The 23,908-nt window shown below is 33.3% G+C and overlaps 2 protein-coding genes across 3 annotated transcripts; one reads left to right on the forward strand and one right to left on the reverse strand.

The window, feature by feature from the left end:
- Nucleotides 1–11,105: 11,105 nt before the first annotated feature.
- Nucleotides 11,106–12,615, forward strand: LOC109182080 (cyclin-U1-1). Of its 2 annotated transcripts, XM_019332122.1 has the most exons (3): nt 11,124–11,165; nt 11,198–11,629; nt 12,233–12,615. In XM_019332122.1, the coding sequence occupies exons 2-3, from the start codon at nt 11,199–11,201 to the stop codon at nt 12,474–12,476; spliced, it is 675 nt and encodes a 224-aa protein (XP_019187667.1). In that variant the 5' UTR covers nt 11,124–11,165; nt 11,198; the 3' UTR covers nt 12,477–12,615. The 2 variants fall into 2 exon arrangements, with proteins under 2 accessions (XP_019187668.1, XP_019187667.1); XM_019332123.1 differs by having other exon boundaries at nt 11,106–11,629.
- A 504-nt stretch (nt 12,616–13,119) lies between these two features.
- LOC109182079 (mitochondrial Rho GTPase 1-like) lies at nt 13,120–22,540 on the reverse strand. Its single transcript, XM_019332120.1, has 14 exons — nt 22,101–22,540; nt 20,450–20,582; nt 19,801–19,950; nt 19,429–19,605; nt 19,056–19,307; nt 18,556–18,624; nt 18,354–18,409; nt 17,966–18,047; nt 17,142–17,353; nt 16,918–16,987; nt 16,551–16,663; nt 15,985–16,135; nt 14,992–15,178; nt 13,120–13,462 (listed from the first exon to the last, which is right to left on the reverse strand). The coding sequence occupies exons 1-14, from the start codon at nt 22,313–22,315 to the stop codon at nt 13,389–13,391; spliced, it is 1,941 nt and encodes a 646-aa protein (XP_019187665.1). The 5' UTR covers nt 22,316–22,540; the 3' UTR covers nt 13,120–13,388.
- Nucleotides 22,541–23,908: the final 1,368 nt, after the last annotated feature.

The following is a 23,908-nucleotide window of genomic DNA, read 5'->3' on the forward strand; positions in this document are numbered from 1 at the left end:
GCACCACAACTTTTCGAAAAATAAGAACAACATAATGAGGGCGGAAAACGTGATCTTAACAAATAAGTTGTTGAACAAAAAAACAATCTTCACGTGAATAACAAAAAAAAAATTAAAAAAAAAATTAAAAGATCCTGATATTCCGTTATGATAACACAATAAATTTAATTTAATTAATTTGGTGAAATCCGGTATTATTTATACAAAGGGAAAAAATAGTATTTTCACCCCTCAATTATGTAGCTCTAATTATTTTAATACTTGTATTATAATCATTTCATAATATACTCTTAACTTTAATTTACAAAACATTTGTTATTATCACCCCATGAACAATGGAATTGTAAACCTTTGTTGCAATATGACATCTTTCTTTCTTCTTTTTTATTTTTTTTTTATTCGCAGGTGTATTTGGTGAAAATATAGGGACAGGACCAAAATTAATTTTTAGTAGGTCGTGTGAACAAATCTTACGGGTGTGAATAGACTTGTTAGTTTTTTGAAAATTTTTGTAAATTAATGATTTTGCAAACGTTAGATACTTTTGTGCAGCGAAAATGTTTATAAACCCTTTATATATATATATATATATATATATATATATATATATATATATATATATATATATATATATATGGATACACTCAAGTGCAAATAAGTGCCCAGGAAGGAATATGCGAACGAATAAACACGCGACACGTGTCCAGATCTAATAGCTTAAAAAAATACGATGGCATTTTTGTAAATAATTGAACATCGAAGTGCAAGTAAAATCACTTAAAAGTGCACCTACTTTCACCTATAAGTGCATGTAATTTTGCCTTGTTAGCATTCACTTCCCGCAAACATTCATGCACCTGGGTGTGCTTATAACTATGGGTGCAACTATTTATAACTATAGGTGCAACTACTTATAACTATAGGTGCACCTACTTTTACCTATAAGTGCATGTAATTTTGCCTTGTTAACATTCATTGATCGGAGTTCAGCAGGTAGTAATATCCCTGAAAATCACCCGCAAACATTCATGCACCTAGGTGCAACTACTTATAACTATAGGTGCACTTCGTATTGATACTCAGTGTAAATTTTTACTTGCACCTATAATACATTTTACATGCACTTGTAATACATTTTACTTGCACTTTGATGTTCAATTATTTACGAAAATGTCACCGCTCTTTTTAAAAAAAATCAGTGTTTCTCATCCATTAGATCTGGACACGTGGATGGACAGAATCCATTCCTATTTCGCTCCTGGGCGAAGCATTCGCACCTGAGTGCAATTATATATATATATATATATATATATATATATATATATACTAGTTTTTTACGCGCATTGCGCGATTGGGATAATGCCCAATGTTTTTCTTAAATAAGTATTTTAAAGTATATCAAGGCAAGATTATATTAGAATTGTTCATGCATAGATAATTGAATGTTGAGTTTGTGTATTTAAATTGGTAATTCTAAGTTTACAAATACTAGATAATATAGTCAAGGTTGATTATAATTGTCAATAAAATAATTGTATGGGTATGGTTGAAACCAAATACGGGACATGAGGGAGAGCAAATAAAAATTAAAACATAAAATATTAAATATATACTAATATTGTTTGAGAAGATTCCGGCAATAGGATTTGTGGTTAGAGTTCTATTAAGACTTTAATATTAGAATTAGATTAATGTTGTAGTTATAATTCTATATTAGATTTTAATATTATAATTAGACTAACAGTGAATTAACGGTACTTAATGAAAAAGTTAACGGATCGGATAAATTAGGAAGTCTCAAGGAAAAATTAAAATCTGAATAATATGAATTATTCATTTGATTTAATAATTTGACGGTCATTTTTTATATCCAATATTTATAATTAAATAAATATTTGAAAGTATAGAAATGCAAGATTATATATGAGAAGTTCAACATAAGTAACTTAATGTCTAATTTGTTTATTTAAATATGTAATTCATAGTATATGAATACAATGTATTATAGGAGATTCATTATAATTGTTACTAAACTTTTTTTAAATAGTAACCAAGTATTTTTGTTGCAAAGGGTTCTAATATATATATTTAATGAATGCACATATATACAAGATCAATGAATGAATCAACGGTACCAATCCTTTAGGTATTTTGCTCAGTGTTCATTTAGTTCAACCATTATTGTTGAATAAATTATTATGGATAAAGAAATTCCTAATTTAAGGAATTTAGATGTAGTAAAATTTTAAAATTTTAATTATAATGTAACCCAAAGATATTGGACGATTAGTAAATATAATGTAACCCAAATATCAAAATGCTAAAGAAAGTGTTTTGGTTATTCAACAGTTTGAAGCAACAATTTCTTCCAAACCACTGAAAATACAAACATTGCAATTTATAATATTTTCATAACGTTTTTGAAAATGATTTCCCCAAAACACATCTATATTTTTTTAAAAAAAAAAATTATTATTAAAACAATTATTATTATTATTATTATTATTATTATTATTATTATTATTATTATTATTATTATTATTATTATTATTATTATTATACCCTAGGTCATTTTAAATGTTAATTTAAATAGCTAATTTTTTTAAATATCTTTTTACCAACCGTTGATATAATTCGCTAGTCAAATCCGCTAACGCTAACCGCAAACTGCGGATTGTCAAACAAGGACATTGCGGGGTAGTTTCTCACTTCAATTTGTTGTGTGATTTGAATACTCTCTTTGTCAACAAATCTCTCAAGTAGTTAATATAATTGGCTTTCTTAATTTAAAATTTTTAAAATTTTTCATGGTATTAATAGAATACTTGGTAAATAAATATATAGCATTATTTTGTATTATAACTTTGATATTTAATTAAAAAATAGTGCACAAAAAAGATAATAGCCAATGTAGTGAATATAATCAATTGATGAATTTGAATGTAAAGAATTTTTACATTGGAAAAAAATAATGACAATGTAACTAATGAAATTATTTCTCTTAATTAATTTATTGATAATGAATAATTTTTTTTTAATAAAGACATTGTAGGGACAATGTAGCAAATATAATCAATTGATGAATTTGAATTTTGAATGTAAAGAATTTTTATATTGGAGAAAAATAAAGACAATATAACTAATGAAATTATTTTTTTTATTTAATTTATTGATAATGAATAAATTTTTTTTTAAATAAAGGCATTGTAGACACATAATTCTAAATTAAAGAAATGCATATGTATTATTTTTTGTTGTAGCTACTAAATTATTATTTAATTTAATAAGAGTAAAATATATTACTAATTATGCCAACTTTGATTGGGATGGGTTCGAACCTAAGACCTTTCTTATTGAAATCAATGAGTAAATTAACGGTGAACTAACAGAAATTAACGGAAAAGATAATATTTAACGGAAAAGTTAACGGATAATTATATTCATTAAGGATAAATTAGGAAATCTTAAGGAAAAATTAAAATCTGATCAATCTGAGCCATTCATTTGATTAAAAAATTTGACCGCCATTTGTTCTACCCTTTATAGGCCTAACTCTCTTGGGCTCTTATTAGTATAGTAGATATATATATATATATATATATATATAGAAGGGTTCAGGTGCGGGTATAGCTTCCCGTGCGGTTGTGCGGTTAGATCTGAGCCGTTGATCAAATCTAAATCAACGGCTCAAATCAATGAAAATTAAAAAAAAATGCGTGTTTGGAAGAAAGCCACGCACCTTAACTATTAGATCTTAAGCACAAACTCACGCACATTAAGTACAAAACCCACACACATTAAGTACAAACTCACGCACATTAAGTACAAAATCCACGCACATTGTTGGACAAGAAGACGCACTTTTGGTAGACGCTTTTGGTTTTGGTAGACGCTTTTGGTCATTTAGACGTGATGCATGCTTCTTCATCCAACACACAATAAGTACAATCTCACGCACATTAAGCACAAAACCCACCACTTTAAATATTAACTCACAGACTTTAAGTTTCAACAACTCTGACATTAAGCACAAACTCACGCACATTAAGTATAAAACTCACGCACATTAAGCACAAAACCCGCGCACTTTAAGTATTAACTCACAGACTTTAAGTTTTAACAACTACTCACGTTAAGCACAACCCCACGCACATTAAGCACAAACCTCACGCACCTTACGCACAAAACTCACGCATCTTATATACAAAACTCACGCACATTAATCACAGATCCGCTCACCTTAATTTTGACCTAGATGCAAAAATTACAAAATTGCCACCGCGCCTTTTTTAAAAATTTTGGTTATCCTGGACATTGATTTAAGAGAGATGAATGGCCCAGATTAAACCGCACAACCGCACCTGGGCACCCTAACCGCACCAGAACCTAATTTTATATATATATATATATATATATATATATATATATATATATATATATATATATATATATATATATATATATATATATATATATATATATATATATATATATATATATATATATATATATATATATATATATATATATATTGACACATTTATCTTGTTAGAAAAGTTGGTTTGAATGTTTGATGATGGATAATAAAAGTGGAAATATAATGCAGTGAATAAAGAGAAACAGATTTTTTTTTTTTTTTTTTTTTTTGTGGTTCGACCAACTCGGCCTAATCCCAGTTATTATATCATAGACATGCACCACGGTCAAAAACGGTGTCGTTTCTTTAAGTAAAGAAACAGTCCACCGTTATAGTTAACGGAGTCCGCTTGTTTGGTGTATTAAATACCAACTGACACTACAGTATATCTAAACCGACATTGCAGTTATATCAAAATGATACTGTAGTTATAGTGAAATGAAACTGCAGTGTATATAAAATGAAACTGAATAACATTTCACATATTTGAGTGTATATTGTACAATGAAGCTGTAATTATATCAAAATGATCATGTAGTTGTGTTTTAATGAAACTATAGTGTATATAAAATAAAATTAAATAACATTTTCACATATTTGAGTCTATAAATATCGAATGAAACTATAGTTATATCGAAATGAACTGTAGTTGTGTTGAACTGAAACTGCAGTGTATACAAAATGACACTGAATAACAGGGTTACTTTTTGCGAAACGACGGAAAACAAACACCGTTTCTTTTCATTTAACAAAAGAACGCGCGGTGCATGATTGATCATGTACCATGGTGCATGATATAATTTGCCGCCTAATCCATTCTTGTAGAATTTCTTAAGAGGTTCAACTAATACTTATCACTCTCAAATACAAGTGGATACGACTTGTGTTTTGATCACAAAGCTAACCACAAGCCTCATATTTCACCTCTTTTTACTTCACCAAGTAGAGATTAAACTTGAACGCACCTGTTGGTTTTCACAGCCTCGATGACCGCTCGGCAGGCTAACACCACCAAAAAGATGTGCTTGCAAGATAATGAAAACAAGAGATAAAGTATTGAAGAGAGAATAATGTGGTATTATTTCTCTAGTATTTTTCCCTTCAAAGTGCCCATCCGCTACATGATGATCCCGTGGGGATATTTATACATGAGTATGAGGTGCGTATAAGGTAAGTGCGGTTGATGCAAGGCCAAGCCTAAAGATGGGGTAGGGCTGATGTAGCCGCATACTTACTACCATAAACCGTCTAAACTAGTTAAGGAAGCTACTTAAATGGGCAGAGATTGCCTCCATAGGATCCGTTGATATCCGTTTCTGGACACGCACCCGGTCAGGAACGCCCCGGCCGCCATGAGAGTATCTTCTGGGGCCACCTTATCCATGCGAGGACACTCCGCCTACGAAGCCTGGTCGCTCAGTCGGGTTCGGAGTAGCACACGGTCGGGGACACACCACCCGCGTAGCCTAGTCGTCCATCTGAATCCCACAGGGTATTCAGTCAGAGACACACCAACTACCGAGGCTGGTTGCCCAACCGAATCTCGTCCACGAGCCCGCCCCGGGACGCACCGGCTGCTGAGATTGGTTGTTAAAGGATGAACAACTGCCATCGTAAGACGCCTTATACGGTAATTGGGGAAGGGTCCTAAGGATTCCCTACCTGCTAAGTATCGAGCCATGCCCTGACCCAGCTGCCTAGCTTGACCTTCCCGTTCAAGCGGCTAATTTGGGGTATCTATCAGCACCCAAAAAAAAAGAAGTTTTTCTGCAACTATGTAGACTTGGCCTTTGAATGTGCTTGAATCTGCCAAAGTCTTAAACTTGATTTGAAATTTGATCACATTTGTTTGTAATCTAAAATGCCCGCACTTGATCACAATAACACTTGTAAGTAATTTTTCTCAAAATGACCAACAAATGATTCAACTAGAATTGATGGTTTATAGACTCCGTTGAATTTGTATGTTCGAGGGACCACAACAACATGTGACACCACAGACTCAATTTCATTACATACACATTACAGTTTCATTTGACAAACACTACAGTATCATTTTAACTACGCTACAATTTCATTTGACATTATACCGAACAACATGTAACACCACATGCTCAGTTTCATTCTATACACCTCACAGTTTCATAGACAAAGACTACAGTATCATTTTAACTACGCTACACTTTCATTTGAAATTATACACATATGATGTTTGTTCAGGTATTACAATCATCTCATATTTTGAAATGGTTTCTCATTGCTTTTTTGATGTGTTTGAAATCATTATTGCATTTCTTTTCGAATGGTTGTAAAACCTAATATGTATTCAAGCTTAAGCATAATAGAAACTCTAAAATACATTTTTATTACTCCAAATGCTTGCTTCTTCCCCTATGCACCAAGCTATCTTTTCACTATAAAAAAATTCACATTTAGTGATAACACAAGTTGTAACCAAAACTATCAATTTTGATCACTAATAAAATTAGTGACCAATTTTTGAAATAGTCACATGTTGTCACTATATCTTCCGAAAAATTGTCTCAATTACTCAAGGCTTTTGTGACAAAATTTACTTACACTTTGAGTGATAACAATAAATGTCAGAATAAATTAACATTTTGTGACCAAATATTTCATTATTTTATTGTGACAACACTTTAGTCACAATATGTTTGGTTATTAGCGGATCCGCCAAAGTCACTGTTTGGAACAACAAATTGCTCCAAACCGATGAAATTCAACACGTTGCATTTAACAACTGGTTGAGTTGGCGTTTTGGGGAAGGAACTTTCCTTCCCCAAAACACCCTCCAACTTTTTAAAAAAAAAAATTACACTGTAATTTATGAAGCCTGTCTGAGGCTTCTTTAAATTAAAGAAGTCTCAGACTTCTCTATTCTTACCCATTCGATGTGGAATTTAAAGAAACCTCAAGCTTCTCTATTCTTGCCCATCCGATGTGGGATGGGCATCGGATGGGCAAGAGGTGAACATTACAATTAAAGGGGCATTGAGCTCCCTTTTATAAGGGAGCCAACGCCCCTTTTTTATTTAACTAACGATGTGGGATCTGATCCCACATCTTTTCTTTTTTTTGTTATTATTATTATTATTATTATTATTATTATTATTATTATTATTATTATTATTATTATTATTATTATTATTATTATTATACTCTTTTGGTCATTTTACATGTTAACCGCTAATTTTACTGTACATTTTTTTACAAGCAGCTGATACAATTCGCTGGTCAAACCTGCTAACACAATCCGTTATTCGTTAACCGCTAATACAATCCGCTACCGCTAACCGCTGATTGCCAAACATGCCCTTTGTATGTTGTATTATATTACAATATTAATTTTACAATATTATAATATTATATTACAATATTCAATTTAGAAAAAAAAATATTATATTATATTACAATATTCATTCCGTTTAATTAATTCTGTTTGTATAACATATTCAGTTTCATTTTAGATACATTGTAGTTTTATTTCAACACAACTAAAATTTTATTTTGTTTCAACTATAGTTTCATTCGACATTATACATACAATAGTCTTATTACAGTGAGACCTGTTATTGAATTTCATTTTATACACATTGTAGCCTAATTACAACACTAAATTATAATTCTAATTCAACTACAGTTTCATTAGACAATATACACTCAAATATAGTTAATTACCATTTTCGTCCCTCGACTTAGCGAAAGTACCAAATTAGTCCTCGACTTTTTTTTTTTGACTGATTAAGTCATCAAGTATTGAATTTATGTCAAATATGGTCCTCCGTCAATTTTGATGTGAATTGGTCGTCTCTTTTGAGGGCAAAATAGGTTGCATTTTTGGAAAGATATTTTATGTGTAAAATTTGAAGATTGTTTTCTCTGAGAGGGGGGGGGGGGGGGGGGGGGGGGGGTTGCATTTACTTGAATCAATCATGAAGGGGCAAAGTGTTGACCAGAGTGGTTTTTCCATATGAGAGGGGGTTCGAACTCCTTCAATAGTTGTACTATTTTTCCTTTAATTGAGTTTTTCATATTATTTTCTTAACTAAAGGTTTTTCCTTTAATTGAGTTGCATTGTAGCCCAATGAGTCAATACCCCACCAGCGTGGTTCGATCATGTGACCTTCTCTCAAGGGGAGCCACAGCCCACAACTATCTTAGCACAAGGTACTTATATATAGAAAAGTTATTAATGAAAAGGTTGATTTTCTGGGGTTCGGATATTCTTTTTCTCTCCATCTTTTTTATTTGTTGTATGGTTTACAGCGCATAATTATGCATGTTCAATTCACGCAAGGATATGTCGAATTTCACAACACAATTTATTCTTCTTTTTTTTTCCTTTTCCCTTCCAATCAATGGTGAATACTGTATAGGGTATAGTAATTCTGCCTCCATTATTTCCGATGAGGTAAAAAAAAGATTGATTGGCATCAAAATTTCTATCTGCCATTCTACTTCAATTCCTGTTCAGCTCCTTTGTGCATTTTAACTCTCCCAGTAAAAACAAAATGGATACAATTTTGGATACATTCTTTTGAATTCAAATCTTTGAAAATGAAGCATCCAATATATAAAAATATTTTATTCTTTTCACATTTTCGATACCAAGCTTGGAAAGAGGGGAATCACTAGTCACTAGTGGAGCACCCATAAACTTTTCATTTATTTTCCCCATTTGCCCTTATCAATTATCAATCCTACCTTCTATCATTATATAGGCAATAGACCAATGAAATCTTAATATTTCTGTAAAGTCTATGCGACACTATTCTTTTTATTCTTAAAAGATATTTTTTTATTCAAATTATATCATGAATTTCAACTTCACATAGTCAAGTGAGTTTTAGAGAATTGTATTTTTATATAATAATACGTGTTAGCTCATATAATCGTTGTATGAGTTAGGATTTATTTTATGGGTAAATTAAAATTCAAAAGATTGGAAGTTATTCAATCATAATCAAGACATGCCAATAAGAAAGATTGTTGACAAACTAGTATAGAATTGGATCTAAGTCGAAGTCATTTTAAGCTAAATAAATTATCATTTTCAATTGAATTTCATCAACGTGAGACAAATTCATATAACAAGTTATATTTTCTCCTACATACTAAAATTACTATATACTCTATAATATTTATTACTTAAACGATGTATAAATTATGTATTTTTAGTATTGAAATTGTGAACTTCTAGAATATAAACTGTGTTTCTAAGTCAAAACACATAACAGCTGTAGAAGGGAATTTGTGAATATAATACAATATCATCAAATTCTAATATGTTAATATTGTGTGACTGTAGTATTTTAAATGAACTTGTGAATACAAAACAAGATAATCAGTTATATATATGTTAATATTGTGTCACATTTGTGTGTTCGTAGTATACAAATTGTAAATTTTAAAAAGGTAAATTGTGAATATTTAGACCCGGGTCCACAGAATAATTTGCGACTTATGAATTGGTGGACCTCATCCAAATAACAAATAATATCGAAACTAAGTCACCACCAATGGGAATATTTTGCACTTTTAGTCCCACGACTATAGTGGCACTGACAGAATTGATCCAACGACTTTTGAACCTTGCAATTTTAGTCCACGACTATTAATTTTATTGCAAAAATGGTCCTTCCGGCCACTTTTCCGTCAAAATTTCACCGGAAAAAAAAAATCTTTATTTTTATCCGGGTTAAAATTGACATTTTACTTATCTCAAAAAATTAAAAGAAAAAAAATTGATATTTGACTACATACAATATTACTGGGCTACATACTACTGCCCCAGGCGGCGGAGTATATGTACCACTCCAATGCTGCTGCCGGATAACCCAACTAGCCCGGGGAACGCCACGGGCGCTCCGCCGCTTACTGACAGCCCTGCCTGCTCCAGGAACTCCGCCGCCTGGGGCAGTAGTATGTAGCCCAGTAATATTGTATGTAGTCAAATATCAATTTTTTTCTTTTAATTTTTTGAGATAAGTAAAATGCCAATTTTAACCCGGCTAAAAATGAAGAATTTTTTTTTCCGGTGAAATTTTGACGGAAAAGTGGCCGGAAGGACCATTTTTACAAAAAAATTAATAGTCGTGGACTAAAATTGCAAGGTTCAAAAGTTGTGGATCAATTCTACCAATGCCACTATAGTCGTGGGACTAAAAGTACAAAAAACTCCCACCAATGGAGTTCGGACCTATGACTATCCATTTGAAATGGTAATCGGGATGTCATCAACACTACATGGTAATTGACATTAATATCAAGTTACAAAGACTATAAAATTCTACAATCATCTAACATGTCAATATAAAAAAATAAAAATAATAAAAAAAAAAACAAAAAAAAATTAACATAAAGTGTGAACCAATAAATAAAACAGAATTTATTATCACACATGCTTTTTCTTTTGCCTCCCTAACTAAATACATTAATAATAAACTATACTAATTACTTGCCCACAATCTGTCACATAAGAATCGTAAATACTAGCTAATTACTTGTCATGACATGAGTTGTGTTAGAAGGTGAATGATGATGATAGGTAGCACGTTAATGGGTAAATGCTAGACAAAATGATTTCTCACTTTTTCAAAATTCCCCAAACAAGAAAAATATTGGTAGACGTAAAACAAACGCGAAAAGAAAGAAAAAAATTCCTTGTAAACAAAAGCAAGCAAAATCACTGCTATTCAAATTCCTTTCTGGATCTCTCAGCTCAGCTCAGCTCGATCAAATCTCTCTCTCTCTCTCCCCCATGGGAGGAGCTCAAGCTCTGAGCCTCGATAAAACTATCCGCCATGTTTCAGCAGCGACTAATTACGAAAACTTGGGGCTAGAAGAGTACGAGATAGGAGAAGGAGGAGAGAAGGGGGCTCCGAGAATCGTGTGGGTTCTCGGATCAGTTGTGGAGAAGATGATTAAGAAGAATGAGAAGATGATGAAGGGGTGGAAGCACAAAGATGTGAAGATCACTGCATTTCACGGCGCCAGACCTCCTTCTTTGAGTGTTCATCAGTATATTGATCGGATTTTCAGGTACTCCAGCTGTAGTCCGGCCTGTTTCGTCGTTGCCTATATATACTTGGAACGCTTCCTTAGCCAGACCGCCGGTTTTCTGACGTCACTCAACGTTCACCGGCTTTTGATCACAAGTATCATGTTGGCTGCCAAGTTTCTAGACGATGAGTAAGTCTTCTCATCTAATTAATTTCAATTCCTACGAATGAATATATTAACCTTAGCTCCCTGCTGAATGAGGGAGCTGAGGATTATATTGTGTTAAGATCAAACGCTTGCTCCCCCTCCTAGTGCCTGCCTTGTCTCTTCATCGGCCTTCATCCAACAATCTCCTAAGCGTACAGTTTATTCTTTATAGAAATTGAATCTGTAACTTGAGTCTAATACTAGTGATTAGAGCAAATACTTACCATTACATCAAAAGTTATAGTCAGAGCTATATAAATTTTATTTCTTTATATATCAGCACCACATTTTCGAGAGGCTGGGTGCTGGACCTCTTCGCCGGCTACGACCCAATACTCCTCTTAGCTATCAATTGCTGAACTTGACTTTTCACATGACGTCCTATCTCCCTAACATATTGTCAATCCGAAAAAAAAGTATGCACGTTTAATTTCATTTTTTGTCGATCTCATATGGAAGAGGTCAGTACATGCCATGGCATTAAACGTGCATATATACTTGAAAAATTGCTTCTTTTTGTTTTGCGTGATAATTGGTAGTTGTATAGACATTGCATTACAATAATGTGTATGGTGGGTGGTGCAGCTGTTATAACAACGCATACTACGCAAAGGTTGGGGGGATTAGCAACTCGGAACTGAACAAGCTGGAGATGAAGTTTTTGACGAGTCTTGATTTCAGGCTGCATGTGAGTGTAGACACCTTCAATACCTACTGTTTGCAGCTAGAGAGAGAAGGGAATAATGGGGAGATTGACCGGCCAGCTAAAATTTTCGGTTATGTGTGCGGCCGTGCACGTGCATCCACCATTGCTTGTAGAGCTGTTTAATTTTCAGATTTTCAACACTACTTATTTGTTTAAAGTTTTATAGATGCTTGCTTGCTTGGATAGGTATTAAAAACTTAACAACTTTGATTTTTGCTCCCAAAACGTCCTTTATGTCCAAACACACCGCAAATTATTCTGTGAATCGAATTCACACCTTACCAGGTGGACCCAAGTTCAAATGTTTACAATTACGTACACACCTTACCAGGTGAACCCAAGTTCAGATATTTACAATTTACGTACTAAATGTTCACAATTTACTCACAATCCACCTGGTCCATGGTGTAACAACTCCCAAACACACCAACCAAAATACCACACCGTATAACTCCCAAGCACACCAACCAAAATACCACACCACCTATAATGCATCTCATTATTCATAGAAAATGTTACATTCCATTTATTTTAACAATATCTTAATTTTTACGGTTTGAATTTTTTAAAAAATAATAATAATTAAAAACAAAGCATGGCCTAACAACATAAATGCTTGCTCAACCCGAAGTCGACAATAATGTTTCAAAAACCCGAAGTCGACAATAATGTTTCAAAAACTGGTTCAAGTTCTTATACACTAATTCAGACCAACTTGATAAAACCAAAAAAATAAAACTTGCCAACAAACCAACAAAAGATCAAATTTGCATGACAAAATGTCTGATTAGCCAAAAGGCCCAAAATCATTTTTATTGCACAAACATGCATCCATTGCTATCATCAATTCTTTCTATCTGCAGATACCACTTTTGACTAAAAAAACAGCTCATTCATAACTTGCAAATTAAAACCTGCTAGGAAACAGCTAACTGTATAGAATATTTAAAATTTTGATATGAGAATTTCACGCTAGGGTAAACAAAATCAGCAGCGGTGATCTGCATAAATGGAAACATCTCACCCTTCACCTTTTCAACTAGAGTTGCTCTTCCTTGCAGCATAAACACGGTAAGCGGCAAGGCCTACAACAGCAACTGCAGCCCCAACTGCATTACCAAACATTTAAAATTTCAAGGTCATGAATAAAGGTTGTATCTTTGAAATAACAACGATTATTATACTAAAAGATCATTAACTATGGCATAACCACCCACACATGCTAGGATGGTAGACTTTGAGACTATGTGAAAATATGAAATATTTAGCAATTCAATACTCCAAAATATCATAACAACGAACTGTTAGGACCCAACTAAGAGAGAGTTAAGCCATGTCTCTAATTATATAAACAAGAAAAAGACACTAGAGGGAAGGAGACTGTGCATCTGTGCCAACATTAAGAAGTGTCTAGTTAGCACTCCCCACATTACACAGGCATCATTGATGCAAGCATATTCTTCCTTTTTATTGAGTGAAACTGTAAAGATTGGTTTTTGGAAGAAATAGATAGAGGGTTATGCCATTCTGCAACTTAATGTAGAAAATTTACAATATACGAGAGAATGGATGCACAGAATTTAGTTTAAAAGTAAATTTTAAGCCAATACTGTAATATACAAAATGGTTGAAAGCAATATTCATTTACAAATTTAAGTTCTAAGTTTAACAATGAATGCCAGCACACTAGAAGTATGTGCCAAGTTAATTTTTTCCTTCTTTTCAATTATAAAATTACGTGTTGCAAAAATAAAAAACACAGAAGGTACACATAGGGATGTCAATCAGGTCAACCGTTCAGTTTTGGACTAGCTTCATCGGGATGTCGGGCTTGTCAGTTTTTTTCTGGTTGAGTTTAAAATTCTTGTCCCTAAGAGCCTAACCCTAAAACCTCAAGCTATCAGACTTATGGAGCAGGCTCAACTAAATTTGACATTTTCAAATTAAAATTCTAAACTTTCAATTTGAAATTTTGAATAAATTAGCGCATTTATACTAATAAATATAAACTTATACATCATTCAATCAAAATCTAAACTTCCATTTCCAAATTCCAACTAAAGATAATTAATATATTTACACTATAATATAATAATTATAAAAAGTTTTTTTTTTTATTTTTCATCATTTATTTTCATAAAAATATTTTATTTTGTAATAGATTTATTAAAATTTTATTTACAAAATTAATAAAAATTACTAAAGATGAGCTTGCATATAAATTCCCTATATATTTTGTTCCACATCACTTGTGAAACAAAGAGTAGCCTTATCTGGTTCGGGCTATCAAGCTCATTCGGACAATCGGGCTTATCATCTTCGCCTTTTTGGGTTTATTGGGCTTATTTTTTATCAAGCTAACATTTTTGGGCGCTAACCCTAAAAATTTTCAGGCTTATCGCCATATCGGGCTAGCCCATCAGATTTGGGCTAAGGTTGACATCACTAGGTACATATTCCAAATTCCATATGCATACACCCAATGTTATGTTGCAAAAATCGCGCCTAGGCGCTAGGCAGCGGCGGCCGCCTAGAAATTCAGCGGAATCGCCGTTCTAGGTGATCGGCCACCAAGGCGCCAAGTAGGTCGCCGTGGACTAGGCGGGAGTTTAACTATTTTTTAAATCCTTGTGCATACCTGATACAAACATAAGAGAGCGGTTGACAAGCCGATGATATTGCTTCCTACTCTTGCCAGCTTCAGTCTCTGGAATGCTCAGATGGGGACGTTCTGCTGCGTTAACAATCCTTTGGAACAAATTACTCAAATCTCCAAGCTTTGTACTAATTGGAATAGGAGCTTCTATCCCCATATCCTGGCTAACCTGTTAGACAATACATCACAAATTCAGCAAATTACTTCTAGACACTAGTAAAAATAATGGAGTCTGAATTACTGAATATTGCTGTCATGAAGAAACAAAAACACACAAAATAATACTGACATCTCAGTTCAAAGACTTCTACCCAATAACTGCAATTGCTCAACAATATTGATAAAATTTATAATATACAACAGTTTCAGAATGGGAAACATGCTTTAAAATGTAATTTAAATTTAGGACAATGCTTAGTACCCCTACACCTACCCCTCACAAACTTGCCGCTCCCTAATGTGGCAATTTGTAATTGGTTAAGATATGAAATAAAAAAGAAGGAAAAGGAAAATCAAACCAATTAAAAGTTGCCAAAAAAATATTAGGGAGAGGCAAGTTTGTGAGTGGTAAATGTAAGGGTACTAGGCATTTTCATTAAATTTATATGGCATACTCCTAAACATTTTGGAGATTTCATGAACTTCAGCCAACTTATTACACACAAAATAGAACTTTCCATTAATATATAATGTATCAAATGATCCTGACATCTCAGTTCAAAGATTTCTAACCACTGAGGTGTGTGTCTAGTAATCTAATATAAACCTTAAGATATAATACATTATGCCAGGGGATATCACTTTAAAGATACAAATTGAATTTGTATGGCATACTAATTCATAAACTTCAGCCAACTTATCACACACACAACAGAACTTCACCCCTATAATAAATTATGGATTGACAAATGCTCAAATATCATCTATATCCAAAGTTCAGTAATCACTAAAACAGGTCTATAATGGGCAGGTTACCCTTGTTGAATCTTGTATTTCAGTCAAATAAGGATCCAGATCATCTTTAGCTGCGACAATGAGAGAAGGAATCTCATATCCAGTGGCCTCCCCATAACTAGCAACATCTACAAGCAATTCAGATGCTCTTTTCCATGATGCCTCACGAGAACTAACAAGCACCATGAAACAAATGGGTAAGAGAAAAGCATGATAAACATATGGCATTCAAGGGAAAACAATACCATACTGGGAAAAAAAACTATTATCAATATAAAAATGATACCAAAATCAAAATAAAGAATGTAAGAGTAAACTAGAAGACATGCAGAGAGGATGTATGAGAAAACTAAAGACAAGCAGAGTTTTCATTTTAGCTCACCCGTAGTCCCAACTCCCAAGTATTCTGGGGCTAGGACTTAATTGAGTTGGGTGCAGTTTTATCTATGGTATGTACTTCTCCTTTAGGAGGTGAAATGATTTTTTTTAATTTAAAATAAAAAAAAAAAAAAAAAAAAAAAAAAAAAAAAAAAAAAAAGGTTATATCCATAACATAGAATGATGTAACCAAAGAAAATTGAAGACACCTGTCATGGACAAATATCGCCACATCACAAGCTGCTAAAGCATCTTTTGAAGAGAGAAGTTTCTTCACTCCATCTTCTGGTATCTCATGCAATACTAGAGTTTTCTTTCCACCCTGTCATCCCCAGAAGAGCATGTAAGAAGAAAGAAGAAATCTTAACCTACTTACAGCTTCATTGCTTATACTTTTCAACTAAAATCATATTATTACTGTCCCCTTGACATTTTTCCCTCAGACTATTTTCCAACTCAAGATTTCAGAAGAGTGAAAAGATCAAAAGATAATGTAAAAATTCCCATCACTAAATTTCATTTCATACATCAATCAATTTCCCTATCAGGTAAACAAATGGATGAAATTGTAGTTACCCCAGGTAGACGGACAATATTAACAGCATATCTGTCATCAGCATTTGATTCATATTCTTCAGAGAAAGGCCTGCAGTTGAATGAGTAATCAAACTTCTTAGGGTTTTTTGTGTTTTTTTTTTTTGGAATAGGAAGTCCAAATACATTTCCTATTCATTTAAAGATAAAGAAAAGCCTCATCACCAAAAGTTTCAGAAAGGGCAAGGAAAAAAACACACACACACCTTCCAACAAAAGAATTCAAAATCGCAGATTTTCCAGCTTCTTTAGGCCCAAAAACAAAACACTGGTAGACATTTCTATCTGATTGCTGCTTCTTACGGTCTAAACGTCTTCTTCGAGTGACACGAATAGTAGATGAAGGATCACCAGCATATCCAATGTATATAAGATTTTCCACAGCAGCCATCGGATCAAGAAGTGCCATGAGATTCCACTGCATAGCATATAATTGCTAGTCAAAATAGGAGCTATGTTTCTCAATACACAATCTATTAGTTGGCTACTCAAATCGCTCATGCCTGTCTGCTAATACCAACATCAATTTTGCATTTCAGTTTGGATGCATATATAGTTGTCCCCACTTGAAAATTAACAAAAACCATTGAGGCATTCTTAAATAATACTCTTGAGAGAGAGAGAGAGGCAATAAACGCAGAGTACTCACAAACATAGATAATGCAGGAAAATATCAGACTAGAAACTACATTGAAATTCATCTCTATTATACATTGTCCCCACCTATTTGAGAGGAAAAAGAAAAGACTAGCAACTTTAGGAGGCAAGTGCAGAGATTAACACAAGTTCATAAAAATCAACTCAACTATGCTCAAAATGTAATTCACAATTTTAGTCACATTGAACAATGGATTCCATAAGAACAGCAACATGATTGTCATCAACCCACTCAAACTAATTTCTACTACTAAATATGATTACAATTTTAAATAGCACTTAGCACTGGTTAACATTCAGTTAGGAAAAGGATATTTGCAGGAAATATCAATAGTGTCATAAATATAATTAAATATAATAATCTAATACGCACCAGTGAAAGAAACCCATCAAGTGAGAGTCCTAACAAAGCATCCTTCTCCGCAGCATCCTTGTACGGTGCTTCATTCCAGGGACTAATACAAAGATCATAAAATGGAAATCAGCTTGTGCTTGATAAGGAATAACTATTAGGCATCGTATTGTGTATAAATATATATGTAATGAACCAAAATCTTAAAACTTTAACCCCATAATGATTTTTTTATAGAGATTTTTGTCAGTCATTAGCCAAAAAAATTATAATTGGTTTCTTAAATATATGAAAATAAAATAATAATAATAATAATAATAATAATAATAATAATAATAATAATAAGAGGCCATATAACAATATACATAATACATTAATACCAAATTTAAGAAAATAAAGCAAGCATTACTTTTCAGGAGCCACTGAAAACAAATCATCAAGATCATTGGATCGAAGGGCAGCATCCTGATGGAAATTCAAAATCAAATCAATAATTAAGAAATCAAATTTACAAGCTTTTAAATCCCATATGTAAAACACATATAAATTTAGAACTGAAAAAAAAAAAAAAAAAAAAAAAAAAAAAAAAAAAAAAAAAACCCCATACTTACTCCATCAAGGTCATATGTGAGAAAAATTTTCTTGAGGAATTCAACAGCCTCACCGGACAGCTCCACACTCTAAAAAAATGCAACAAATTGTAATCATTTAGAACATAAACCCAAAAAAATGCATGCTAACTACTTAGTTATATATAAAGCAACTATGATTTTCCAAGAACATTCAGAATTTAAGATTATATATGTGCTACAAATTATCTAGGCCATCGCATGGCATTGGGTGGGTAATGAAACTTATAAATAAACAGATTGGCTTTGATTTTGGTTTAAGGAGGCTGTTGGATAGCATCAAGCAGAAAATATGAGTTACAACAGCTTAAAGGGTCCTATCTCAAAGTTAAACTCTTGAAATCCCAACCTAATCTTGTCAATTTTGGAGCAGATGCTTAAGCTAAGGAAATAATATCCAGGACCATAATTTTGATGCCATTAAAAAAAAAAGAACAAAAAAAAAAAACATTTGCAAAATGCCAAGTTAAGGGACAGCTTGCCTGGTCTGGTTGTCTCTTGATTGGAGGAGGAAGTTGATCCTCACTAAGTCTGATATCATTATTGTATCCAAATTTCCGCAGTACGGTCCAAGTTGTCTCCAGTCGCCCTTTTTCAATAAACAAGGCATGGAGAAAGAGGAAACCTGTCAATGTAAGACCATAGATGTTGACTCCCTCAGGCAATTTCTCTTGCACAACTTTCTTAACCCCCAGTATTTCTGAAGGTTGTAGTGGAGCATTGAAGCATTTAACCTGTGTAATTTTGGTTATTGCAAAAAGAATCAGCCAAAAAAGAAAAATCATCAAGCTCCAACTTTATTATTTATGAAACATGTAATCCAGCATACACAAAGGTTGGCTAAAAATATAAAACCTGAAAATTATTCAATTCGGCATCACTAAGGGCACCATCCCTATCATGGTCACACAGAATGAAAATCCGTTTTAAAGCTCTAATACATCTTGGTTTTAAAGTCTGAGCTTCCTGATCAAATAATGGAGCTGTTGGGTGCAGAACTGTCTTTTGTCCATAGTAGAAAACCTCAGCAACCTGCAAGTAACACACATGCAGATTGTGTGGTTCAGGATATGAGAACTGCACTCTTGCAATACAATGAACTATACAACCTCTCCATCAAATACATCATGATGAAAACCTAAACTCTATGCTAGAAAGTGGGAGTGAACTATTAATGCAGTGTCAAGCTAAACTGACGGCTGAGAAATCAATGAAATTACAGTTGACCTGAATTAGTTTGTATGCTGAGCACTCAATACATGTTTCAATCTCTCGGAATTGTTGCATTATTGGTAACATAACCTGCTCCAAATTTATAGCTTGCTGGTCATCCCTCTTGTCAAGCATGCAACCCACAACAATAACAGGAGCCTTGACCTGCCACCACACATAACACAAGCCATTATCAGGATAGAAAATAAGTAAACGAGAGTTACTTATTTGGATGCCAGGAGAGTGCATGTTTGATGTCCCCTAGGACCAGTACCCATTATTTTTTGAGGTTTAGTCCCATTACCTACCAAACATAGTATTGTTAGTCTACACCTTTAAACTGATCATTATTTGTTAAACAAGCATAGGTCTGTATTGATACGATCAAATCCCAACATTTATCCTAACCTATAATCCTCACAATTACGGGCTCACAATCATCCACCCATTGCCCCTTTCAAATCAAACAACCCCTTGTGACACAACTGAAAAAGTCTACAACACCCCTTATTTTCAGGAAGAGAAAATGACACAATCCTTCTTAAGCAAATACTTTTTTTTAAGATATGAATATGTGATTGTATCTTTGTCTGGAGAGGAGTTCATTACAGTAGTACATCAAACTGTATACAGACATATCAAAATATGTATTCCAGGCACAAACCTCTAGTCTACGAAGTTCAGGTAGCCAATATGTGCTCAACCGATCAAGAGTAGCAGGTTTGTCACATGCATATGTTAGTACAACTGCATCAGCTCTCATCATTTCCTCAAAAAGTGTACCCCTGTTTTCTGGACTGCACATCCATAAAAATTCAACACAAAACTAAAATGAGTAATTGAAATAGTAATTTAAACTTTAGGCTTAAGGGGAAAATACCAATTAGAAAGCCAGTAATAGCATTTATTTGTCAAAAAATTAAAACCTAGAAGTGGGAACTAACAAATCACCTATACTTTCTTTACACATATTTACAGATGAGCATCTTATGGATTAAGAGGAAAACACCAATCAGACCAAACCAACAAAATATAACAATTATTTCAGTTGAATTCAGTTTTCTCTTCAGAAGGATTTTATAGGAAAAAAACCACATCAGACCAAACCAACAAAAAGTACCAATTATTTCAGTTGAATTCAGTTTTCTCTTTAGGTATTACAGTTTATTTGTTTGGTTATTGATTTTGTAAAATGTCAAACCAAACTGACTCATTCTAAATACTGAGTATTTATTATATTTTATATTTGCACACATTCGATACTTGTACATTTTTTGAACTTCGTATAACACTATTTGGAAATAAACCTTTGAAAATAATAAAACAATTAAATTCTAATTAAAATTAAGAAAATTCCAAATAAAATTTAAAACATTATGAAATTACAGACCCTTCAGACAGTTTTCGTTTGGCCCAAAAAAATCAATTAACTTCGGTTTTAGGCTAAAACTGACAACTATTCATCCCTAGCCATTGTGGCAAAAAGGAAAAAGTCAGCACTTACACAAGAACAATAAATAGTGAGATCAAGTGACATGCCAACTGATGGAATTCCTATCTGTAATGTTTTCCTTGCATAGGTCTTACTTCTAATCTCGTTCTTTATATTCAATTATTCATTATCATCCCTTAACGTCACCATGATCCACATAATTATTATTGTATTCTATTTCACCCAATCCAAAGTATGCATGGCTATCCTATCATTTATTGTGTCAGATGGCACATCTTTAGGCGTCAACAACAGTTCAAAATATCTGAGTCTGATTTAGGTCTGTAAGAAGCTGACATTTATAATCTATTCCTCAAGTGTGACACCCAAAATTTCAAATTTTGCAAAGTATGCATGGCTATCCTACCCTGCATTATTTGTGTCAGATGATACTCTTTAGGTGCCAATAACAGTTTTAAATATCTGAGTCTGATTTAGGTCTGCAAGAAGCTGGCATTGATAATATATTCTTCAAGCAGTGACACCCAAAATTTCAAATTTTGCATTATTGAGTGTAGTGTAACTACCATTGAATATTATCTAAGCTTCTTTCCTTAGCCCTTCAAGATTGAAGCTGACTACTATAAGACTGGCAATTACATGACAAAACAAATGTGTTTTGTACTATTTGCAATGGAGAAAAAAAAAAACTTTGCAAAACTATGTGGGAGAGAATTTTTGTGTCAGTGTATGCAAGGACATTCGCTAGGAACTTCAATCTGAACAGAACAAGTGTTTATACCAGCATACACACATACACATACATATACTATGCAGCCAATAAAAGCAGTAAAAATCCAAATTAGAGAACGAAACTGAGGACCTGGACGATGTATCGATGATGGTAAGGGGAACTCGATCCGGGAAGATGTCATCGGGAAGCCTCGTCGGGGGCAATACAGGGGGGACACTGGCCGGAAACGATTCAGTGGCGGCTGCCAAGATTAAGCTGGATTTTCCGGTCTTAGGGTCACCGGCGACGATGACGCGAACACCGGAGATGTTCCCCTTCGCATTAGATGAACCACCTCCTGCCATTAACTCTCCGCGCGAACGAATAAACTTGTATGTAAACCCTAAACCCTAATACCAAAATAGATAGATAATATTAATGGAAAGATAGTTATGAAGATTAGGAGCTTTCGCGGGTAGAGAAAGACGGGAGAGAATGAATATAAAAATAGCTGCTGAAGAAGCGGTGAAAGCTTGAAGAAAAAGGCATTCGAGAGGGTTTTGAGAATTTGTGGAAAAGGGAAAAGCTGGGGATATCTAAGAAATATAACCCTTGGATTCTGATCTGACGGCTTAAAAGAATGCAGCTTTCCGGGTCGACCCATTCGAATTTTGCTCGGTAGTCATCGATTCTTACCGTGTAACATTTTCTAGTATCTATCTATTCAAATTTTTAATACCCATATATCTCATTGTTTGTCCTAGATTTATAAAAAATATTTCAATTTTAGTCCTTTTTCATAATATTTTTCGTCAATCTTATTATTATTATGACACAATATCTTTCATCAATAAATAATATTCGTCAATCTTATTATTATTATGACACAATATCTTTCATCAATAAATATATAATTAAATGATGGTAAATATTATCTTTTTTGAATGCTACTAACTCTATCAACCTACTGAAACACAAAGAGCTAATAATGTCTCCACTGAGACTTAAACTCACAATCTTCCAAATGAAAATCCAACCCGGGTACCATTGGACCACATAGTCCTGGTCTTCTCATATTTTCTTTGTTCTAAGAGTTAAATCTTTTTTTAATCTTAGATTTATAGGTGTCATTTTACTTTTAGACTTTTTTTTCCTAACATCTTCGTTAGTCCTAACATTATTGTGGCATACTTATTTTTTGTCATCCGTCAAAATATATATATATATATATATATATATATATATATATATATATGTTTTGATGGTGTTAATCATGAGGAAATTTTAGTATATTCAGTTGGCAATATTCTCAATAACGCTATGGACAACTCATCATCCACGATTCTCATGATGTCTAGCTCGCAACCCACTACAGTTGTCGATACCACTGTCGTACCCATCCTTGCTTTCCGTGTTTTCATCAATAACATAGTTGAAATCATATATGACATGCTTTCCAACTGTCACCCTAGGACGGAGCTCGTTGATCTGTCAACTATGACGATGTCGAAGTCGTTTGTTGATGCCACTCTCCGCATCCACAAGAATTACGTGTATGTTCGAATCAATTACATTTCTCTCTTTGTCATCATGCTCGGGGTATCCCTCATCACCAAGTCATTCTTGCTCATCTTCCAAAATATGCAACAACATCAATCATTCTTGGCTAATCATATCAAAGTTCCTCATAAATTCATGATTTTTCTAAGTGGATAATCATAACAAAGATAATCAATTCAATTCATTGCAATTATATTCACAGTCATACATACATAATTGCACCGTCCATTGTAGACGATTTCATCTATGTTATTGATGAACGCACGGAAAACAGGTGTGGGTACGATGGCGACGAGGTTGTGGCAAGTTGCGAGCTAGAAATTAGGATAAACGCTGACAACTAATTGTTCATTGCGTTATTGAGAAAACTGTAGATTTGTAGGTTGAATATACCAAGA

Source organism: Ipomoea nil, unplaced genomic scaffold, assembly GCF_001879475.1.
Source record: "Ipomoea nil cultivar Tokyo-kokei standard unplaced genomic scaffold, Asagao_1.1 scaffold1043, whole genome shotgun sequence".
NCBI classification, from domain to species: domain Eukaryota; kingdom Viridiplantae; phylum Streptophyta; class Magnoliopsida; order Solanales; family Convolvulaceae; genus Ipomoea; species Ipomoea nil.